Source organism: Manis javanica, chromosome 2 (genome assembly GCF_040802235.1).
Source record: "Manis javanica isolate MJ-LG chromosome 2, MJ_LKY, whole genome shotgun sequence".
Lineage (NCBI taxonomy): Eukaryota > Metazoa > Chordata > Mammalia > Pholidota > Manidae > Manis > Manis javanica.
Window position 1 is genome coordinate 105,543,998 of NC_133157.1, and position 21,562 is coordinate 105,565,559.

Below are 21,562 nucleotides of genomic sequence, written 5' to 3' on the forward strand. Positions count from 1 at the left end.
TGGGTTAATGTCTGGAGTCTCCATTCTGTTCCACTGGTCTGTGGGTCTGTTCTTTTGCTAGTACCAAATTGTCTTGATTACTGTGGCTTTGTAGTAGAGCTTGAAGTTGAGAAGCGAGATTCCCCCCCACTTTATTCTTCCTTCTAAGGATTGATTTGGCTATTCGGGGTCTTTGGTGGTTCCATATGAATTTTAGAATTATTTATTACAGTTTGTTGAAGAATGCTGTTGGTATTCTGATTGGGATTGCACTGAATCTATAGATTGCTTTGGATAGGATAGCCATTTTGACAATATTAATTCTTCCTAGCCAAGAGCATAGGATGAACTTCCATTTGTTAGTGTCCTCTTTAATTTCTCTTAAGAGTGTCTTGTAGTTTTCAGGGTATAGGTCTTTCACTTCCTTGGTTAGGTTTATTCCTAGGTATTTTATTCTTTTTGACAATTGTGAATGGAATTGTTTTCCTGATTTCTCTTTCTGCTATCTCATTGTTAGTGTATAGGAAAGCAACAGATTTCTGTGTATTAGTTTTATATCCTGTGACTTTGCTGAATTCCAATATTAGTTCTAGTAGTTTTGTAGTGGAGTCTTTAGGGTTTTTTATGTAGAATATCATGTCATCTGCAAATAGTGACAGTTTGATGTCTTCTTTACCAATCTGGATTCCTTGTATTTCTTTGTTTTGTCTGACTTCCATGGCTAGGACCTCCAGTACTATGTTGAATAACAGTGGGGAGAGTGGGCATCCCGGTCTTGACCCCGATCTTAGAGGAAAAGGTTTCAGCTTCTCGCTGTTTAGTATGATGTTGGCTGTGGGTTCATCATATATGGCCTTTATTATGTTGAGATCCTGGCCCTCTACACCCATTTTGTTGAGTTTTTATCATGAATGGATGTTGAATTTTGTCAAATGCTTTTTCAGCATCTATGAAGATGATCATGTGGTTTTTGTCCTTTTTGTTGATGTGGTGGATGATGTTGATGGATTTTCGAATGTTGTGCCATCCTTGCATCCCTGAGATGAATCCCACTTGATCATGGTGTGTGATCCTCTTGATGTATTTTTGAATTTGGTTTGTTAATATTTTGTTGAGTATTTTTGCATCTCTGTTCATCAGGGATATTGGTCTGTAATTTTCTTTTCTAGTGGCGTCTCTGCCTTGTTTTGGTATTACGGTGATGTTGGCTTCATAGAATGAGTTTGTAAGTATTCCCTCCTCTTCTATTTTTTGGAAAAATTTAAGGAGAATGGGTATTATGTCTTCTCTCTGTGTCTGATAAAATTCCACGGTAAATCCATGTGGCCGGAGATTTTGCTCTTGGGTAGTTTTTTGATTACCGCTTCAATTTTGTCGCTGGTAATTGGTCTGTTTAGATTTTGTTTCTTCCTTGGTCAGTCTTGGAATGTTGTATTTTTCTAGGAAGTTGTTCATTTCTTCTACATTTTACTGCTTGTTAGCATATAGATTTTCATAGTATTCTCTAATAATTCTTTGTATTTTGGTGGGGTACGTCGCGATTTTTCCTTTCTTGTTTCTTATTCTGTTGATGTGTGTAGATTTTCTTTTCCTCTGAATAAGTCTGGCTAGGGGCTTACCTATTTTTTGAATTTTCTCAAAGATCCAGTTCTTGGTTTCACTGATTTTTCTATTCTTTTATTCTTCTCAATTTTATTTATTTCTTCTCTGTTCTTTATTATGTCCCTCCTTCTGCTGACTTTGGGCCTCATTTGTTCTTCTTTTTCCTATTTCCATAATTGTGACTTTAGACTATTAATTTGGGATTGTTCTTCCTACTTTAAATATGTCTGGATTGCTATGTATTTTCTTCTTAGTGCTGCTTTCACTGCGTCCCAGAGAAGTTGGGTCTTTGTACTGTTGATTTCATTTGTCTCCATATATTGCTTGATCTCTATTTTAATTTGGTCATTGATCCATTGATTATTTATAAACATGTTGTTAAGCCTCCATGTGTTTGTGAGCCTTTTTGCTTTCTTTATACAATTTATTTCCAGTTTTGTACCTTTGCGGTCTGAGAAGTTGTTTGGTAGAATTTCAATCTTTTTGAATTTACTGAGGCTCTTTTTGTGGCGTAGTATGTGGTCTACTCTGGAAAATGTTCCATGTGCACTGGAGAAGCATGTGTATCCTGCTGCTTTTGGGTGTAGAGTTCTGCAGATGTCTATTAGGTCCATGTGTTCTAGTGTTTTGTTCAGTGTCTCTGTGTCCTTACTTATTTTCTGTCTGGTGGATCTGTCCTTTGGAGTGAGTGGTGTGTTGAAGTCTCCTAAAATGAATGCACTGCATTCTATTTCCTCTTTTAATTCTCTTAGTATTAGTTTCACGTATGTTGGTGCTCCTATATTGGCAGCATATATTTATAATGGTTATATCCTCTTGTTGGACTGAGCCCTTTATCATTATGTAATGTCCTTCTTTATCTCTTGTTACTTTCTTTGTTTTGAAGTCCATTTTCTCTGATACTAGTAGTGCAACATCTGCTGTTTTCTCCCTATTGTTCGAATGATATATCTTTTTCCATCCCTTGACTTTTAGTCTGTGTATGTCTTTGGGTTTGAGGTGAGTCTCTTGTAAGCAGCATATAGATGGGTCTTGCTTTTTTATCCATTCTGTAACTCTGTGTCTTTTGATTGGTGCATTCAGTCCAGTTACATTTAGGGTGATTGAAAGATATGTACTTATTGCCATTGCAGGCTTTAGATTTGTGGTTACCAAAGTTTCAAGGTTGGCTCCTTTACTATCTTACTGTCTAACTTAACTTGCTTATTGAGCTATTAGAAACACTGTCTGATATTTCTTTATTTCTCTCCCTTCTTATTCTTCCTCCTCCATTTTTTATATGTTAGGTGTTTTATTCTGTATTCTTTGTGTTTCTTTTGACTGCTTTTGTGAGTAGTTGATTTTATTTTTTGCCTTTAGTTAGTATTTGTTTGGTCTGCTTTCTTTGCTGTGATTTTATTTCCTCTGGTGACATCTATTTAACCTTAGGAGTACTTCCATCTAGAGCAGTTCCTCTAAAATACCCTGTAGAGGTGGTTTGTGGGAGGCAAATTCCCTTCACTTTTGCTTGTCTGGGAATTGTTTAATCCCTTCTTCATATTTAAATGATAATTGTGCTGGATACAGTACTCTTGGTTCAAGGCCCTTCTGTTTCATTGCATTAAATATATCATGCCATTCTCTTCTGGCCTATAAGGTTTCTGTTGAGAAGTCTGATGATAGCCTGATGGGTTTTCCTTTGTAGGTGACCATTTCTCTCTCTCTGGCTGCCTTTAAAACTCTGTCCTTGATCTTTGCCATTTTCATTATTATGTGTCTTGGTGTTTTCCTCCTTGGGTCCCTTGTGCTGGGAGTTCTGTGGGCCTCCATGGTCTGAGAGACTATTTCCTCCCCCAGTTTGGGGAAGTTTTCAGCAATTATTTCTTCAAATACACTTCCTATCCTTTTCTCTCTCTCTTTTTCTTCTGGTACCCCTATAATGTGAATATTGTTCCTTTTGGATTGGTCACACAGTTCCCTTAGTATTCTTTAATTCCTGGAGATCCTTTTATCTCTCTGCCTCAGCTTCTCTGTGTTCCTATTCTCTGATTTCTATTCCATTAGCGGCTTCTTGCACCTCGCCAAGTCTACTCTTAAGTCCTTCCAGAGATTGTTTTATTTCTGTATTCTCCCTCCTAACTTGATCCTTTAGCACTTGCATATTTCTCTTCAGGTCCATCAGCATGGTTAGGACCTTTATGATGAATTCTTTGTCAGGAAGATTGGTTAAATCTATCTTCCCAGGCTCCTTCTCAGGGGTTGTCTGGGTGATTCGGGCCTAGATCAGACTCTTCTGCCTTTTCATGACTATAGAGGTCTTGCTTGCTGGTCGCCTTGCCCTCCTAGAACAAAGTCCATGGGCAGTTGGCATGTGTGTTAGCCGGGCTGCCTCTGCTGGTTACTTGCACATGGGGAGCAGCTTCTGGTTTTATTTCTTGAACCGACGCGGGCGGGGCAACCATCCGGACAGCCCAGAGTCCCACGGGGCGGGGCAGGTATGCTGGGTGTGCTCTCCTGCGAGAACGGCGACCCTTAGCGCCTTGTCCCAGCTTCCTTTGTCTGTGTGCACCAGCGGGGCCTCTGAGTCTGGCCAGGGTGGCTGCAGAAGAGGCTCTGGGCAGTTGTTGTGGGTGCGGCAGCTCTCAGGCTGTTTCCCTGCTATGGTGGGGTGGCACTGGAGGGGGAATGGACGGGAGGCTGTGTATCGCCGTGAGGGGCTCCAGAGCTGCGCTGCTTCCCACGGGGCTGGAGTGCCTGAATTTCCTCGGGATTCCCAGCTGCTCGGCTGAGTGTGACGGGAGGCTTCCATCCTGCTGTGAAGCCCCTGTCTCTTTAAGACTTTCAAAAAGTACTCGCTTTTTTTTGTCCCAGGGTCGCCGGCTGCGGCGTCCTGCTCAGAGATTTTACTGTTCCGTTTCCCTAATATCCAGCATACCACACAACGTGTGTCTGCGCTCCTGGTGCGGATGACTAGGGCTGGGTATTTAGCAGTCCTGGGTTTCCACTCCCTCCCTGCTCTGACTCCTCTCCTCCTGCCGGGGAGCTAGGGTGTGGGGGGCGCTTGAGCCCACCAGGCTGCGGCTTGTATCTTACCCCATTCGTGAGGCACTGAGTTCTCACAGATGTAGATGTAGCCTGGCTGTTGCACTGTACCTTCTGGTCTCTCTTTCAGAAATAGTTGTATTTGTTGTATTTTCAAAAATATATATGGTTTTGGGAGGAGACTGCTGCTGCCCTACTCACGCCGCCATCTAGGCTCCTCCCTTTTCCGATATTTTATCTGCAAACTGGGGAGGTATATTTGCTGCACAATTTAAAAACTGGCAGGTTTTAGAAAGGCAATGTGATACACATACAGCATAGCATGGAACATCCCTAGTGGCATCTCGTCTAGCTACCTGTATTCAAATATCCATGTACTCATACATTCACGGAAAGTATGCGTCATCAAGTGAAGTGGGATTAATAAAAACTATGAGTAGCCTGTATCAGCTCAGGTTAGGTTTTACCTAACACATGAAAAACCTTAAAGTATTCAACAGTTTTTGAAATTTGTCCTTATAGACAAAGAATTGTAGATCTGTACTTTTGTCCAAATAATTATAATCCCATGGTTTTTAGTTTGTAAGCTCAATTTTGAATTCCACTATTCAGTTATTTCTATCCACTACCATTCAATACATAATGCACTATGACACCAAGTCAATGAGTTATCATTTATCCGTGTTTGATAAATGTATGTAATTTCTAGTTTTTCCCAATTAGAAACAATGCCGCTACAAATAATTTTGTTCACTTATATTGTTCCTTCAACTGCTTTCCTTAGAATAAGTGCCAAAATACAGGTCACTAGGTAAAAAGAATGAAAGCCTTGTGTTTCTTAAAACACACTGGTAAATATATTTGCAAAGCGCTATGCTAATTTACAATGTCTCTAGTAAAACTTACTGTGCTTTTTAGTCTCATTAACACTGGATCTCCAGTTAGCCTTTTTTGGGGGCCAGCTTAATAGTGTATTAATGTATATATTATTTTTTAAAATTAGCATTTCTCTCATCACTAGTAGTGAAATTAATACATTCTCGTGTGTGTGTGTGTGTGTGTGTGTGTGTGTGTGTGTGTGTGAATTCTGTGTTCATTTTCTTTGCCTGTTGTTTATCATGTATATTGGAATAAGTTCTTTAAGGGTTAACTTTTTATCATGTTATAATTATTTTACTCATTTTATTGAAGTTTAACTGGTTAGAATAAATTTTAGTAGGAATAAAAAGTCAGAAGAACAGAAAGTGAGTTCTTTTTGAAGATCCAAAGATCATTGAGGACCTTTGAGCATTCAAGAATATTTATTCTCATTTTTCATCTTTAACAGAAAAAACTACCATTACACCTTTCCAGACTATCTTGGAACAAATAATCATCAAATTTTATTCATTATAAACTAAAAATGAAAACAGTGGAAGTTAATGAAGCATAGCATCTAAAATTTGTTGGATTTTTAAAAAGTTAACTTACCTGCTGTTTTTCTTACCTCTATTCAAAGTAACTTTGGAAAGGCCAAAATCTGTTAGTTTAATATGACCTTCGTTAGAAATTAGCATGTTATCTGGTTTCAAATCCCTGTGCATACAAAAGATAAGTAGCAGATAACTAAAAAACAGCTAGTGTTGCTAACAGAATTACCAGGGAAAAAAATAGAAGGTTACAGAAGAATCAAATCCTATTTATTTTCCCTAAAATAAGGTACTCATTGGTGGCTTTCAAAGTGCAGAAAACAACTCTCAAAAGCAAACCATCTTTTGTATATTTGAATCTACAAGCAAGTTAATGGATTTAATGCTAGATTGTCTTTGGCATTACTCATTACATACTCCATTAAAATAAATAAGCTTCATCAGATAAAATAAACCATAAGCCTGGTCAAATCACATTTACCTCTTTCAAGGAGGGTAAGATTAAGCCTTAAGAGAAAAGCCACATAACCTGATTTTCTTTGCACCAAGCAAAACACTGTAAATCAGCTGGGGTTATAAAATGTAGCACTTGGTATGATGGTAAAGGAGTGGAGAAAAGATGCAATATTCTTGAAAATAAAATGGCACACCCACAGTCAAAACAACGAATTGAAAAAACACACAGAGACGAAAAAAACAGTTGACTGTATTTCTAAACTCACAGAAGTTACTACCAAGCTTTAGATAACCCAGGTAAATAGGCAAGTGGTAATGCAAATATTTAAGACTCAAATATCCGATACAAATTTGATAAGCTATGATTTTTAGTAACAGTTTGGAGAAAAGTCAGTCTTTACCTGTGGATGATTCCATGTCTGTGAAGATAGTCTAGAGCCAATGCTACCTCAGAAATGTATTTCACAGCCATCTCTTCATCGAAATAACCATATATATGAAGGAGGGACTTGACATCCCCACCAATAAGATATTCCATTACCTATCAAAAGGGAATATAAATGTGGCAAACAAAACCACTACTATTAAATGTAATGTGAGCATATTTTTAGCATAGTTCTACAATAGATACATTTTCTTGGTATTACTCAGTACACATTAATTCCAGGTTTGCTCATGTTGCCACAGGTTTTTCATTTAAATTAAGCTGTTTAAAAACTCAGACTTACAGAAAAGGTGTAATAATACTAGAACGATATCCCATATACTCTTCCATCTAGATTCACCAGTTCTTAGCATTTTGCCACATCTGCTCACTCTTCCTCTCCACATATATGAATATGAAGTAAATATTTACACTAATCACTAATTATGTTAGAAAATAAACATAACAATACAATAATATCATTAATCTAAATTTCTTACATGCATGTATTTTTGTTCAGAATAAGCAGTTTAAAAAATATGGCAACATTAGAAACTGGTATTAATATATAACTTTTAAATTCTTGCTGAAGAGGAGGAGAAAAGATGGCCACGTGAGTAGTGTGGGTGAAATCTCCTCCCAAAACCACATATATTTTGAAAATACAGCAAATACAACCATTCCTAAGAGAGTGACCAGAAGTAATGGTACACCAGCCAGTCTACATCTGCGAGAACCCAACATCTCACAGAAAAGGGAAAAGTAGTGGGAGGACTCCCACTACTGCAGCACACCGGCGGGAGGAAAAGAATCAGAGCAGGGAGGTAGAGGAAGCACAGCACTGCTCAATACCCAGCCCTAGAAATCTACCCCAGGAGCACAGACCCACACTGCATAGTGTTCTGGAGATAAGAGGGGCAGAAAAGCAAAGTCTGAGACTAAGATTGCGAATAGGTTCCCACAACTGGCTGCCCTAGGACAAAAGAAAAACAGGTGCTTTAAAAGACTTCTCTTTTAAAGGGGCAAGGATTTAGGAGAAGGAAAGGTGGACAAAATCATCCTGGAACACTCAGCCCAGCAGGCTGGGAACTTTCAGGATCTTTAGGTGCCCTATCCCCCTGGTTGGCAACGCAGCCCCAAGGCCCCTCACCATGACAAGCAGCCTGCTGTTCCTTCCACCATGCAGGCACCTGCGAGAAAACTGTCTGTCCCGGCCATTGAGGCAGACCAGCTGGAGGGCAGCCTGACCTACAGCAACTACCCAGCTTAACGCAGAGGCTTCTCTCTGCGCACGGCTAATGAGCCCAGACCCAGAGGCTGCTCCCTGCACACAGTTGACAGGCAAAGACTGCAGAGACAGGCGCTGAGACCAGGAAGCACGAAACAGCTTTGTTCTCGTGGGTGCTGCACCTCTCGACTGTGACCCCCGCCATCACCCTAGGTCATCCCAAGGGCAACCCCACCCACAGCAGTTTAGGGGATTAACCCACAGGCTGCTCCCTGTGCGTAGTTAACTGGCACAAACAGCAGAGAGAGGCATGGTGACCAGCAAGCAGGAAGGGACTTTTTCCTCCCAGCTGACACCTGCGCCACTCGCCTGCCACCACTCCCATTGCTCCAGGACTATGAAAAGGCAGAACCTTGTTCAATCCAAAAATCCCTCAAACACCAGAAAGAGGGTTTGGTGAGACTGAAATCACAAATCTCCCTGAAAAAGAATTCAAAATAAAAGTTACAAGCATCCTAATGGAGCTACAGAAAAATATTCAAGAGCTTACGGACAGATTCAGGAGGGAGATAACGGAAATGAAACAAAAAATGGAGGGATTTAAAAGCAGATTAGGTGAGGTAGAGGAGACAGTAAATGAAGCAGAAATCAGAGAACAGGAACATAGAGACGCTGAGGCAGAGAGATAAAAAAGGACCTCCAGGAATGAAAGAATATTAAGAGAACTGTGTGACCAATCCAAACAGAACAGGTGGACAAAAATGCATTACAGGGGTATCAGAAGAAAAAGAAGAGAGAAAAAGGGATAGAAAGTGTCTTTGAAGAAATAATTGCTGAAAACTTCCATAATATGGGCAAGTAAATAGTCTATCAGGCCATGGAAATCCACATATCTCCCAACACAAGGGACCCAAGGAGGACAACACCAAGACATAACAAAAATTAAAATGGTAAAGATCAAGGACAGAGTATTAAAAGCTGTCAGAGAGAGAAAAAAGATCACATACAAAGGAAAACCCATCAGATTATCAGTAGATTTCTCAGCAGAAACTGTACAGGCCAGAAGGCAGTGGCAAGATATATTCAATGCAATGAAACAGAAAGGCCTTGATGCAATAATACTCTACCAGCAAATTTATGATTTAAATTTGAAAGAGGGGTTAAACAATTCCCAGGTAAGGAAAATGAGGAAATTTGCCTCCCACAAACCATCTCTACAGTGTATTTTAAAGAGACTGCTCTGGATAAAGTGTGCATAAAACGAAATAGCTGTTACCAGAGAAAATAAAACCACAGAAAAGGAAGTACACCAACTAAATACTAACCAAATGTATAATTAAATCAGCTACTCACAAAGTCAGTCAAGGGATACACAAAGAGTACAAAATATGACGCCAAACATAAAAAAGTGGAGGGGGACGAAAAAGAAGGGAGAGAAAAAAGAATAATCAGACTGTTTATAATAGTGTAATAAATGAGTTAAGGTAGACTGCTAGATAGTAGAGAAGCTGCCCTTGAACCTTTGGTAACACAAATTCAAAGCCTGCAAAGGCAGTAAGTAAATATCTATCAATAATAATCTTAAATGTAAATGGACTGAATGCACCAATCAAAAGACATAGAGTTAGAGAATGGGTGAAAAAGCAAGACCCATCTAACTGTGGCCTAAAGAGACTCATTTTAACCCCAAAGACATACAGAGACTAAAAGTGAAGGGATGGAAAAAGTTATGTCAAGCAAACAATAGGGACAAAAAAGGAGGAGTTGCAGTCCTTGTATCAGACAAAACAGACTTCAAAAGAAAGAAAGTAAGAAGAGGCAATGAGGGACATTACATAATGATAAAGGGGTCAGTCCAACAAGAGGATATGACCATTATAAATATCTATGGACCCAACACAGGAGAACCTACATATGTGAAACAAATACTAAGAGAATTAAAGGGGGAAATAGAATGAAATGCATTCATTTTAGGAGACTTCAACACATCACTCCCTCAAAAGTACAGATAACCCAGACAGAAAATAAGTAAGGAAACAGAGGCACTGAACAACACATTAGAACACATGGACCTAACAGACATCTATAGAACACTCCATCCAAAAGCAGCAGGATACACATTCTTCTCAAGTGCATATGGATCATTTTCAAGAATAGATCATATACGAGGCCATAAAAAGAGCCTCAGCAAATTCAAAAAGACCAAAACTGTACCAATCAACTTCTCAGATCAAACTAGAAGTGAACTGTACAAAGAAAACAGAAAGGCTCACAAACACATGGAGGCTTAACAACATGCTCCTAAATAATCAATGGATCAATAACCAAATTAAAACAGAGATCAAGCAATATATGGAAACAAATGACAACATCAGCGCAATGCCACAACTCCTGTGGGACACAGCGAAGGCAGTTCTAAGAGGAAAGTATATAGCAATCCAGGCCTATTTAAAATAGGAAGAACAATCCCAAATGAACAGTCTAAATTCACAATTATTGAAACTGGAAAAAGAAGAACAAATGAGGCCCAAATTCATTAGAAAGAGGGAAATATAACAATCAGACAAGAAATAAATAAAATTTAGAAGAATAAAAGAATAGAAGAAGAATATGAAACCAAGAGCTGGTCCTTTGAAAAATAAACAAACTAGATAAGCTGGTAGCCAGACTTATCAAGAAAAAAAGAGAATCTACACATGTAAACAGAATCAGAAAGGACAAAGGAAAAATCATGACAGACACCACAGAAATACAAAGAATTATTAGAGAATACTATGAAAAACTATATGCTAACAAACGATAACCTAGAAGAAATGGACAATTTTCTAGAAAAATACAACCTTCCAAGACTGACCCAGGAAGAAACAGAAAATCTGAACAGACCAATTACCGGCAATGAAATTGAAACAGTAATCAAAAACTACTGGACCAGATGGCTTGTCCACTGAATTTTATCAGACATTTAGAGAAGACATAATACATATTCTCCATACAGTTTTTCAAAAAATACAAGAGAAGGGAATACTTCCAAACTCATTTTATGAAGCCAGCAACACTCTAATATCAAAACGAGGCAGAAGGCACCACACACACAAAAAACTACAGACCAATATCCCTAATGAAGATAGATGCAAAAACACAAAACAAAATATTAGCAAGCTGAATTAAAAAATACATCAAGAGGATCAGACATCATTATCAGCGGGATCCGTCCCACGGATGCAAGGATGGTACAGTATTCAAGAATCTATCAACATCATCCACTGTATCAATAAAAAGAGAGACAAAAATCACATGATCATCTCCATAGACATCAAAAAGCATTCGACAAAATTCAACACACATTCATGATAAAAACTCCCAACAACATGGGTACAGAGGGCAAGTACCTCAACATAAGAAAGGCCATATATGACAAACCCACAGCCAACATCATACTTAACAGTGAAAAGCTATCAGCTTTTCCTCTAAGACTGGGAACAAGACAAGGATGCCCGCTTTCCCCACTTTTATTCAACATAGTAGTGGAGGTCCTAGCGCAGCAATCAGACAACACAAAGAAATAAAAGGCATACAGATTGGTAAGGAAGAAGTTAAACTGTCCCTGTTTGCAGATGATATGATATGGTACATAAAAAACCAAAAAGAATCCACTCCAAAACTCCTAGAACTAACATTGGAATTCAGGAAAGTAGTGGGTAACAGAATTAATACGCAGACATCTGTTGCATTACTATACAGTAATGATGAACTAGCAGAAAGAGAAATCAAGAAAACAATTCCATTTACAATTGCATCAAAAGAATAAAATACCTAGGAAAAAAACCTAACCAAGGAAGTGAAAGACCTATACCCTGAAAACTACAAGACACTCTTAGCAGAAATTAAAGTAAAGAAGACACTAACAAATGGAAATTCATCCCACGCTCTCGGCTAGGAAGAATTAATACTGTCAAAATGGTCATCCTGCCCAAAGCAATCTACAGTTTCAATGCAATTTCAATCAAAATACCAACAGCATTTTTCAAAGAACTGGAACAAAAAGTTTTAAAATTCATATGGAACCAGCAAAGACCCCGAATAGCCAAAGCAATCCTGAGAAGGAAGAATAAAGTGGGGGGGATCTCGCGTCCTAACTTTAAACTCTACTACAAAGCTACAGTAATCAAAACAATTTGGTACTGGCACAAGAACAGACCCACAGACCAGTGCAACAGGATAGAAAGTCCAGATATTAACTCAAACATATATGGTCAGTTAATATATGATAAAGGAGCCATGGACATACAATGGGGAAATGACAGCCTCTTCAATAGCTGGTGTTGGCAAAACTGGACAGCTATATGGAAGAGAATGAAACTGGATCATTGTCTAACCCCATACAGAAAAGTAAATTTGAAATGGATCAAAGACCTGAATGTAATTCATGAAACCATAAAACTCTTAGAAGAAAACATAGGGAAACCTCTCTTGAATGTAAGCATGGGCAACATTTTCATGAACATATCTTCCTGGAAAAGGGAAACAAAAGCAAAAATGAACAAGTGGGAATATATCAAACTAAAAAGCTGCTGCACCACAAAGGGCACCATCAGTACAACAAAAGGGCATCCTACAGTATGGGAGAATATATTTGTAAATCACATATCTGACAAGGGGTTAACATCCAAAATATATAAAGAGCTCATGCACCTCAACACCCAAAAAGCAAATAACCCGATTAAAAAATGGGCAGAGGTTCTGAAGAGACAGTTCTCCAAAGAAGAAGTTCAGATGGCCAACAGGCACATGAAAAGATGCTATTCATCAGAGAAATGCAAATTAAAACCACAATGAGATATCACCTCACACTAGTTAGGATGGCCAACATCCAAAAGACAAAACAAGAAATGCTGGGGAGGATGTCGAGGAAGGGGAACCGTCCTACACTGCTGGTGGGAATGTATATTAGTTCAACCATTGTGGAAAGCAGTAGGGAGGCTCCTCAAAAAACTCAAAATAGAAATACCATTTGATCCAGGAATTCCACTCCCAGGAATTTACCCTAAGAAAACAGGATCACAGATTCAAAAAGACATATGCACCCCTATGTTTATTGCAGCACTATTTACAATAGCCAAGATATGGAAGCAACCAAAATGTTCATCAGTAGATGAATGGATAAAGAAGATGTGGTATATATGCACAATAGCGTATTATTCGGCCATAAGAGGTAAAGAAATCCTACCATTTGCAACCGCATGGATGGAGCTAGAGGATATTGTGCTCAGTGAAACAAGCCAGGTGGAGAAAGTTAAGTACCAGATGATTTCACTCTTCTGTGGGGTAGAACAAGCAAAAACTAAGGAACAAAACAGCAGCAGACTCACGAACCCAAGAATGGACTAACAGTTACCAAAGGGAACGGGACTGGGGCTGGTGGGTGGGGAGGGATGGATAAGGGGATTAAGGGGAACTACGGGGAGACACTGTAGCACAGAGAGGACAAGTAGTGACTCTATAGCATCTTATGATGCTGATGGTCAGTGACTAATGGGGTTTGTGGTTGTGACTTGATAATATAGGTGAATGTAGTAACCACAATGTTGCTCATGTGATTGTATATCAATGATACCTTAATAAAAAAAATTCTTGCTGAGTTATTCAAGAATATTGTTGAAGAAGTCATGCCCTATCAACCACTAAATTCTTCATCACATATCTCCTAATAATGATATTCTTGTATAACTACAGTGTAATAAAATTCAAGGAAGTAAATGCAAATATGTTGTTTAATGTAAAGAAATTTCTCTGATTATCTTGATTTTGCCTCATTTAGCATCTTTCCTCATTTCCTATGCTCAAACCAGGATCATACATCGTATTTAGTTTTCCTGTCTCTTTAGTCTCCTTTAATCCAGAACAGGTTTTTGCTTTTTTTTAGGGCATGGTGGAGGGAAGTCTTTCATGACCTTTGATTATTTCCTCATGAGTCATGCTACGCATCTTTGGCATATGCAATGCTGAGTCCTTACTGATTCACACCAGATGAGACACCTAGTTAGCGTGTTCTATTACTGGTGATGTTAACTTTGACCACTGACTTAAGGTGGTGATATCAGATTTCTCCACTGAAGAAGCACTGTACAGAAACTGGGCCAGTTTGCCAACCAGTGGCTTAAAAGACAGAAAGTCAATTATTCTTACAGTATTTGGTTTTCATCTTCTTACTGTTACTATATATATATGCTTTTTGGACTTGTTCAAGACAGTTTATCATGCTGAAAAGTAAACCCCCATCTCATGCTTTCTCAGATCCTTGGGGTTTCCTGAAGGGCTGTACTTAGTCTTGCTCTGAGGGTGATTTCTAATACAAATTTGTATCTTTACTCCAAATCCTTCCCCCCCAGCATCACCAGGTCTTATTCCCCACGGAGAAGGTCATTACAACCATGGATTGCAATTCATGGTAATGTATTCACTGGAGTTACTTCAAATAGCAAACAAACAAACAAATAAACAAACAAAATCAACTCAACAGTAGGGCATTCACTAAAAAAATTATGGAATTCATAAATAAATCCATGGGATTCCATGCAGTCATTAAAAAAGATGAGGTCATCACTAAAAGGAAAAAATAAGTGGAAGAATAGCATTTACAATATGATCACATTTCACATGCATTCATCGAAACAACTGTGGTTTGTAAAAAACTTAAGTTTATCTTGAATTAGTCCTAATGCAAAAAAGGGGCTCACCACTGTCCTCAACAAACTTTTTACTCTCCAAAGTTTTCTGTCCTTCCCATTAAATCTTTGCAACCACATTTAACATCAGTCTAAATATATTCACAGATTTACTGAAAGATTAGGAGTGGATTTAATCATCAAGTACCAAGGGAGTTTTAGATCAGACTCTTTTTATGGCCTATCCTGAATTTTCAGGTCTTTAGCTTAAAGCTGGATATCATGTTCTTCCACATCAGAGTTCTGCTCAGTCTCAAGCCAGTATAGCATAAAGTTGCAGTGTGGCACGATTATGTTCCAGGGTCACAGACAGCTTGAGCATCAAAGGCAATCAAATTATGAAAGGAATGAGCCTTCTGCTAATAAACACATATATCCCATGTCTAAATTCTACATTTTAAAGGCCTATTCATTCATAGAAAACCATTTGTACATACTAGACGGAAGCTACTGGAGTTATCAAACATTTAATCCACAGACCTTATCTGAAGTCAGAACTTTGAGAATCTGTGGTCAAAATGGCCTTGCCTCTTGCTGTCCCCCTCAAATTCCTCACTAGAATTAATACTGAGCTGTTGCTTTCAATGAAAAGCAAGAACTCTCAAAGTCCACACACCCAAAACTTACCAGTTCCTAGTAGATTTCCTTATTATATACCAAACTTTTATACAGTGTATGTCGAGTATATGTCCTGTGCCTACAAAATATTCTGGCACTATGTTCAGACACTGTTCCATATGCTTCAAAATAACCTTCAAGGTAAGGCATGGACTATTATTATCTCCATTTTGCAGGCGTGGAAACTGAGGTATGGCAGTTAATTTTATGCATCAGTTCGGCTAATCCACAGTACCTAGACATTTGGTGAAACACCAATCTAAATGTTCTTACGCAGGTATTTAAATCAGTAGACTGAGTAAAAGCTGATTTTTCTTTCCAGAATATGGGTGGTCCTCATCCATTCAGTTGAAGGCCTTACAAGATCAAGGTCGTGTCCTAGTCTTTCCCTCCCTTCCACTGCTGCCCCCCACCTCAACAAACACGCAAGAGGGAATTTTCTGTCTCTATACTGCTTTTGGACTTGAGCTGCAACATCAGCTCTTCCCTAGGTCTATAGCCAGTGTGCCTACTCTTTAGTTTTTCGACTTGACAGCCCTCACAAGCACACAGGGCAATTCCTTAAAATAAATCCCCCTCTCCACACATACACAGACACCCTATTAGTTCTTTTACCCTGGAAAACCGTGGCAAATAGAACAGGTGCGGTAACCTGGTAACTTGGCCAAGGTCCTAAAGCTAGTAAGTTAGGAGTTGGGATTCAAACCTAGGTACTCTGAACCCAGACACTATCTGAAGTCAATGAATTCAGTGATTAAAGGATGAAGAAAGAAATGTAAAATTACTTACTCACCAAGTAGACGTTGTTTGCTGACTGCAGTGAGTAGTACAAATGGACAATGAAAGGACTTTTGCTTAGTGCCAGTGCATCCCTCTCAGCTTGTACCTGATGAGTCATATTTTTGTTGATCATGTCTGCTTTTTTGACAACCTATAGTAGATAACACGACAACAGACACATTCACTTTATTTTTTATTATAAGGTGTTCCCAGGTTTCAAAGATGCCTTCATGATAACAACCAGAGAGAGAAAGCAGATATCATTTGGATCTCACATTGTCATCAGGAAACTCTGCCCGAAAAAAAAAACTTTCCTCAACATAGAAGTGCTTATCTTGGTATCAAGTAGCAAAAGTATCGCTTCCCTTTTGAGAAGGAAAAAGAAGTAAACAAATTCCCGACTGCCCTACATATTAGGAGAAGATCCTGTTCTGCTGTTCTTCTAACAAAGCCAAAAGATAGTAATATTCCTAATAAGTCCCCAAATAATCAGGAATCTAGGCACAGAGAAACAGTAGCTAGTAAGATTTTTTTTTTTTCCTTCTGATTCCTTGACGGACGGGAATAGAATCAGAAAGAGGAAGAGTGTAGAAAGTTTCTCTTGCCTAGGGGAAAAAAATCTTGAGAATGACTCGAACTCCTGAAATTTAAGTCTCAAATGCTGTCCTACAGAAAATAACTAATTACCCTTTCAGGTTTCAAGGTAATTGGTACAGAAGGAAAAGTACAATCTACATTAAAATTGGAGCACTAAAGTGATTCATCAGTACCAATGAGATCAATTCTCAGGACAATTACCAAAAAAAGGGCATATTCGTTCTAAAGATTCATTAGAGTATTGCCAGCATAAACATAAGCTCAGAAACAAAATAATACACATCATGCAGAGACTAGCCAATTGGCCTGGATATGGGAAAGATACAGTGGAAATTCAAAGCCAGAACTTGGAGGGTAACTGCTTTTCTAAGGCATTTGAACTTTAGCTTGCACATAACAGCCTAAGGAATACATGAAAAAATAAAAGTGATTCCAGTTAGGGGCCTATTATAGACTAGGTATGGAACTAAGGGCCTGATGAGCCTCAAAAACAGCATGCTAAGAAAAGCCAGATGCAAAAGGCCAAGGTGCTAGGTGTAACAGATAGAAGCAGCTTGGGTTCTCTGCCTTCATACTGTATTTGCCTCCTGCTTTTAACCTCTGGGCCAAAAGAAAATGAAGGAAAACGAACAGGCTTCTGAGCAGCCCTGCAGCCCTGCAGGTAGGCTTGTTCATCATCAAAAGGAATTTTGCTTACGGTTTGAGATTTCTGCAAACAGCGACTTACTCGAAGCTTGCCTCTCCCTAGGAGATGGGGACCTGGGCAGACTTGGGATGGAAGGGGTAATATGAATAAAAGGCAGAATGGACAGGACTAGTTGAGAGACAGGCTATACAGATCAAGTAAAGTTAAAATGACTCAATTTTGTAGGCTGAATGGCAGAGATGATGGTGGTGGTATTAAATGGAAAGAGGGAATACAGGAGTCAGAGTGGTTTGGTGGATAGGATTGTTCAGGTTGTAAACTGTTTCAAGTACAATTTCCAGGTGCCTGGTAGCTAGTCCCAGAGCAGTGTCCACAGGAGGCTGAAATTGCATCTGCACTCAGACTGCTGCTTTCTTCCCATCATCCAATCAAATCAGTGCTGAAATGTGAGTGATCTGAAACTATGGGAGTGGATGGGCACCAAGGTGGCCAGAACAGCTTCAAAACACTGAAAGCTTTTGAATGCATTCAGAATGATATATACACTGCTGCAAAGATAAAGGACTGATTTAGGACATCTTTCAGCTTAGGTCTTTAAAAGTACAGTCTAGATTTATATTGAAAGGTTTGAAGAGAAAAAAATGGGGCTCTATTAATATGGAAAGTAATCTGTGTCACAGCATAGTTAATAATATGGTATTATTTGAAAGTTGCTAAGATATTAAAAGTTCTCAGCAAGACAAAACAATTTGTGTCCTGACGGACCTTAACTAGATGTACTGTGATCATTTCGCCATATGTACAAATACTGAATCATTATAGTGTACACCTGAAACTCAGTATGTTCTATGTTAATCTTATCTCAATAACAAAAGAAATTAACCTATGTCGAACATATAGAATTAAAATGCAATTTGGAAATAACTGTTCCAAATTTAATCCAGGTAACGGCCAAATCAGTAAAAGGGGTGCCCAAGTTCTGGTGTCTCCTGTGTTTCGGCGCGAAGAGAAGGGCGGCGAAAAGGGCAGACACCCGTATTGCCCGCCCTGAGGTTACCCAAGCGGAGAGGTCAGCTCCAGGGCTCTGGGGGCTTTGGCAAGCCAAGGGACCTCAGTCTCACCGCTCCAGCGGCCCTGGGGCCTGCCCAATTCAGGGGGGCGGGAAGGAGGGCCGCTGGGCCGGACACTCCCTTTCTTCTTTACACCTTGACTTCTTACCTTCACCGCATACAACTTGTCGCCTTTTTGCCCGAGATACACCTTCCCGAAGGCGCCCCGGCTAATGGGCTTCACTATGTTGAATTCCTCAATGGAGGGAGGTCTCGGCACCGGAACCCTCTGCACGCAATCCCCTGTCGCCGCGCCTCCCCCGCTCTCCGTCTCTCTCCCCGCGGTGGGCTCCATCGCAGTGAAGCCCAACGCGGACCCCGCAGCCGCCGCCCAGGACCCCTAGCCGAACCGAAATTCCACCCAACAGGGTTCAAAGGGAGGCCCCGCCCACACCGCCCGCCGACGGGACGTTCCCGCGCTCGCCGCGCCCAGCCCAGCGCAGCCCCGCCCGTCACCTCCCCTTCGTAGGCGCCGAAGTACCCAGTGTGCCCAAGGCCGGGGAGACTCCCGGAACGGCCGCAGCCTCTTTCAGGTCAGTGACCAAGGCCCGCTGGCTTCAACGATAAAGACGAGAGAGGCACAACAAAAGGGTCCAAGGGTGACCTGAATCTGAATCGTGGGACTTAAAGGGTTTCACCAGAGCTCCCAACGAGGCTGGGGCGACCCTGCCCTCGTTGCCCCTCAACCTTTTTTAAAACTCCCTCGCGAGCTCCTACCCGTCCCCTCCCGAAATGTAAAGGAGTTGGGTCTGAGTACAGCGATGACGAATAGAAATCAGAATGTGAAGAAACTGGATGAACAGGAAGCGGGTGGCTAGCTTTGTAAGCTGGCATTTTAAACAGGATGTAAGTTGCCTAACTAAAAACAGGACAAACGGGAAAAGCTTTGGATTTATTGTGGGGAAGGTAAAGTGCACTAAATTGTAGCAAAAGGGGTATCACAGGTTCAAGACCCAGTCGGAACAGAATACCCTGGAAGATGCTAAGGAAATTGTAGAAAGATTGCACAGGGGCGATACAGTTCTTAAGAAAAAGAAAACTGCAGCCGGAGAGGTTTGGGGACCCAGCACTTGTATTATTCAACGTGCAGGTCCACTACTTCGGGGGTGGGGTGCAGCGAATGCGGGCAGCCCAGGGCGAAAGGCCAGCTCCCTGAGGTGGAACCTTGGGGCAAGCCCCGAGGGGCGGCGGGGCGGAGTGGGGCACGGGGGCAGCGGAAACGGCGGCGGGGGGCGCTCCCGTGCCCCGGAAGTACTGTTGCGTTACAGCCTTGCCTTCCGGGGCAGATTGTAAATCGTAGCAGCCGTAGGAAGGGAGGCCATTTTTCCCTTCCCAGGAAGAGTGAGGGTCGGGGAGGGAGAAAAAGGAGAGAAAAAACGGCTCAGCGCCTCCCCGCTGGCCCGCGGAGAGGTCGCCGAGTGCTCTGAGGAGATGTTTTCCCTTTCGAGCACGGTGCAGCCCCAGGTGAGTCCGGCATCTGCTCCCTTTTTTTCTCCGCCGCAGCCCGCAGCTGCCTGCCGTTTGTGTCTTGTGGACGCAGTTTCGTTAAGGGATGGTTGGAGGGAAGTGGTTAACCCAAAGCGAGTCTTGGGGTTGAGAAGGGATCAGGGACGAGAGAGTAAAGGGCTGATGGTGAAGCAGAGGCATGATCTGCGTGTGATGGAGACCTTGGCCTATCGAGTTGGTTGTGGAGTTTTTGCTGGAGAATCCATCAGGCACTGTTCAGTACCAGATCCTCTGGGGTGGAGGAAACATTTTTGCCCTAGATGTAAAGGAAGCAAGTAATGTTCCCTTTCTGTCTTGAAGGTCTGGTATTCACAACCTTTCTTTTCCTTTAAGTGGGATTTAACCCAAGCATGCTATAATTACTTGAGCAATCTTTCACGAGAGCTTTAAAAAATACTAGAAATGACACGTGTTTGCAATTTATTGACTGCTTGCAGTTCAAATTTTGAATCGGCCTGCTTTCCATCTCTTTGTAAAGCAAAAGACAGAGCAGAGAAAAATGAATCCAAAATTTTGTGATTAGCGTTTTTCAGGAGTAATCACTTGTGACAGTGTTTTGTTCTTGGTTCACTTAAAAATCCTTCTTGATGGTAACATTTTGATAGCTTCTTTTTTTTTGAGAGCTCTGTTTCACCAATGAATGTTTTTTTTTAAACATTCAGGTTTTAAAATAAATTTTATGACATTTTTGTCTCTTGGTTTTCATGTAACTGTGTTCCTTTGTGTAACTCTCAGTCCCTTGGTTTTGTTCTGTTTTTTGTTTTTTGTTTATACTGGCTGGATAATTTAAAAAATGAAGTGATTAGTTATTGGACATGAGCAATGTGCCGGGTGGACAGAACAAATGTGGATAGAATCTTAGTGATGATTTAAAGTAAAAGATGTGTAGTAGCCAGATGAAGGGTGAATGGAAGTGAACAGGTATCCCAGGTAGATGGAAGGATATTTTAGATAGGGAAGAGTTTAACACATTGAGGGAACAAAGAAATAAGGCCAGTGCAGCTACAGCGGGGGTGATTAAATGGCTCAATGACAGAAATAAGGTTGGAGAGAGGCCTTGACGCAGTTCACACAGGGAGTTGTAATAAGGGACTTTGGATTACACTTTAAGTGTGTTGGGAACCATTGAATGCTTTTAATCATGGAGTGATATAATTTTTTTATTAAGGAATTACTGATATACACACTTATGAAGGTTTCACATGAAAAACAATGTGGTTACTACTACATTCACCTATGTTATCGAGTCCCTCCCCTATACCCCATTGCAGTCACTGTCCATTAGTGTAGTAAGATGCCACAGAATCACTACTTGTCTTCTCTGTACTACACTGTCTTCTGCATGATCCCCCCCCACACACCGTGTGTACTAATCATAATACCTCTCAATCCCCTTCTCCCTCCCCTTTGGTAACTGCTAGTCCCTTCTTTGAGTTTGTGAGTCTGCTGCTGTGTTGTTCCC

The 21,562-nt window shown here is 40.5% G+C and overlaps 2 protein-coding genes across 18 annotated transcripts in view; one reads left to right on the forward strand and one right to left on the reverse strand.

The window, feature by feature from the left end:
• LOC140847782 (serine/threonine-protein kinase greatwall-like) overlaps positions 1 to 18,905 on the reverse strand; it is a 39,020-nt gene extending 20,115 nt beyond the window's left edge. For 8 of the 10 annotated variants that reach the window (XR_012127947.1, XM_073229064.1, XM_073229060.1 and 5 more), the window contains exons 1-4: positions 18,704 to 18,905; positions 16,256 to 16,393; positions 6,869 to 7,008; positions 6,089 to 6,177 (exon numbers count right to left, since the gene is read on the reverse strand). Coding sequence is in view for 9 of the 10 variants with exons in the window: in XM_073229064.1 (XP_073085165.1) it covers positions 6,089 to 6,177; positions 6,869 to 7,008; positions 16,256 to 16,393; positions 18,704 to 18,889 (553 nt within the window). In the remaining variant the exon portion in view is untranslated. Of the gene's footprint in view, positions 1 to 6,088; positions 6,178 to 6,868; positions 7,009 to 16,251; positions 16,394 to 18,703 lie in introns of those variants that run through there. The other 2 variants (XM_073229063.1, XM_073229061.1) reach the window with 2 other exon arrangements.
• An 84-nt stretch (positions 18,906 to 18,989) lies between these two features.
• Positions 18,990 to 21,562, forward strand: part of LOC108386194 (ATP-dependent zinc metalloprotease YME1L1) — a 37,346-nt gene continuing 34,773 nt past the window's right edge. For 3 of the 8 annotated variants that reach the window (XM_073229069.1, XM_073229066.1, XM_073229068.1), the window contains exon 1: positions 19,816 to 20,058. Coding sequence is in view for 4 of the 8 variants with exons in the window: in XM_073229066.1 (XP_073085167.1) it covers positions 20,026 to 20,058 (33 nt within the window). In the remaining 4 variants the exon portion in view is untranslated. Of the gene's footprint in view, positions 19,128 to 19,196; positions 19,441 to 19,815; positions 20,059 to 21,562 lie in introns of those variants that run through there. The other 5 variants (XM_073229065.1, XM_073229071.1, XM_073229070.1 and 2 more) reach the window with 4 other exon arrangements.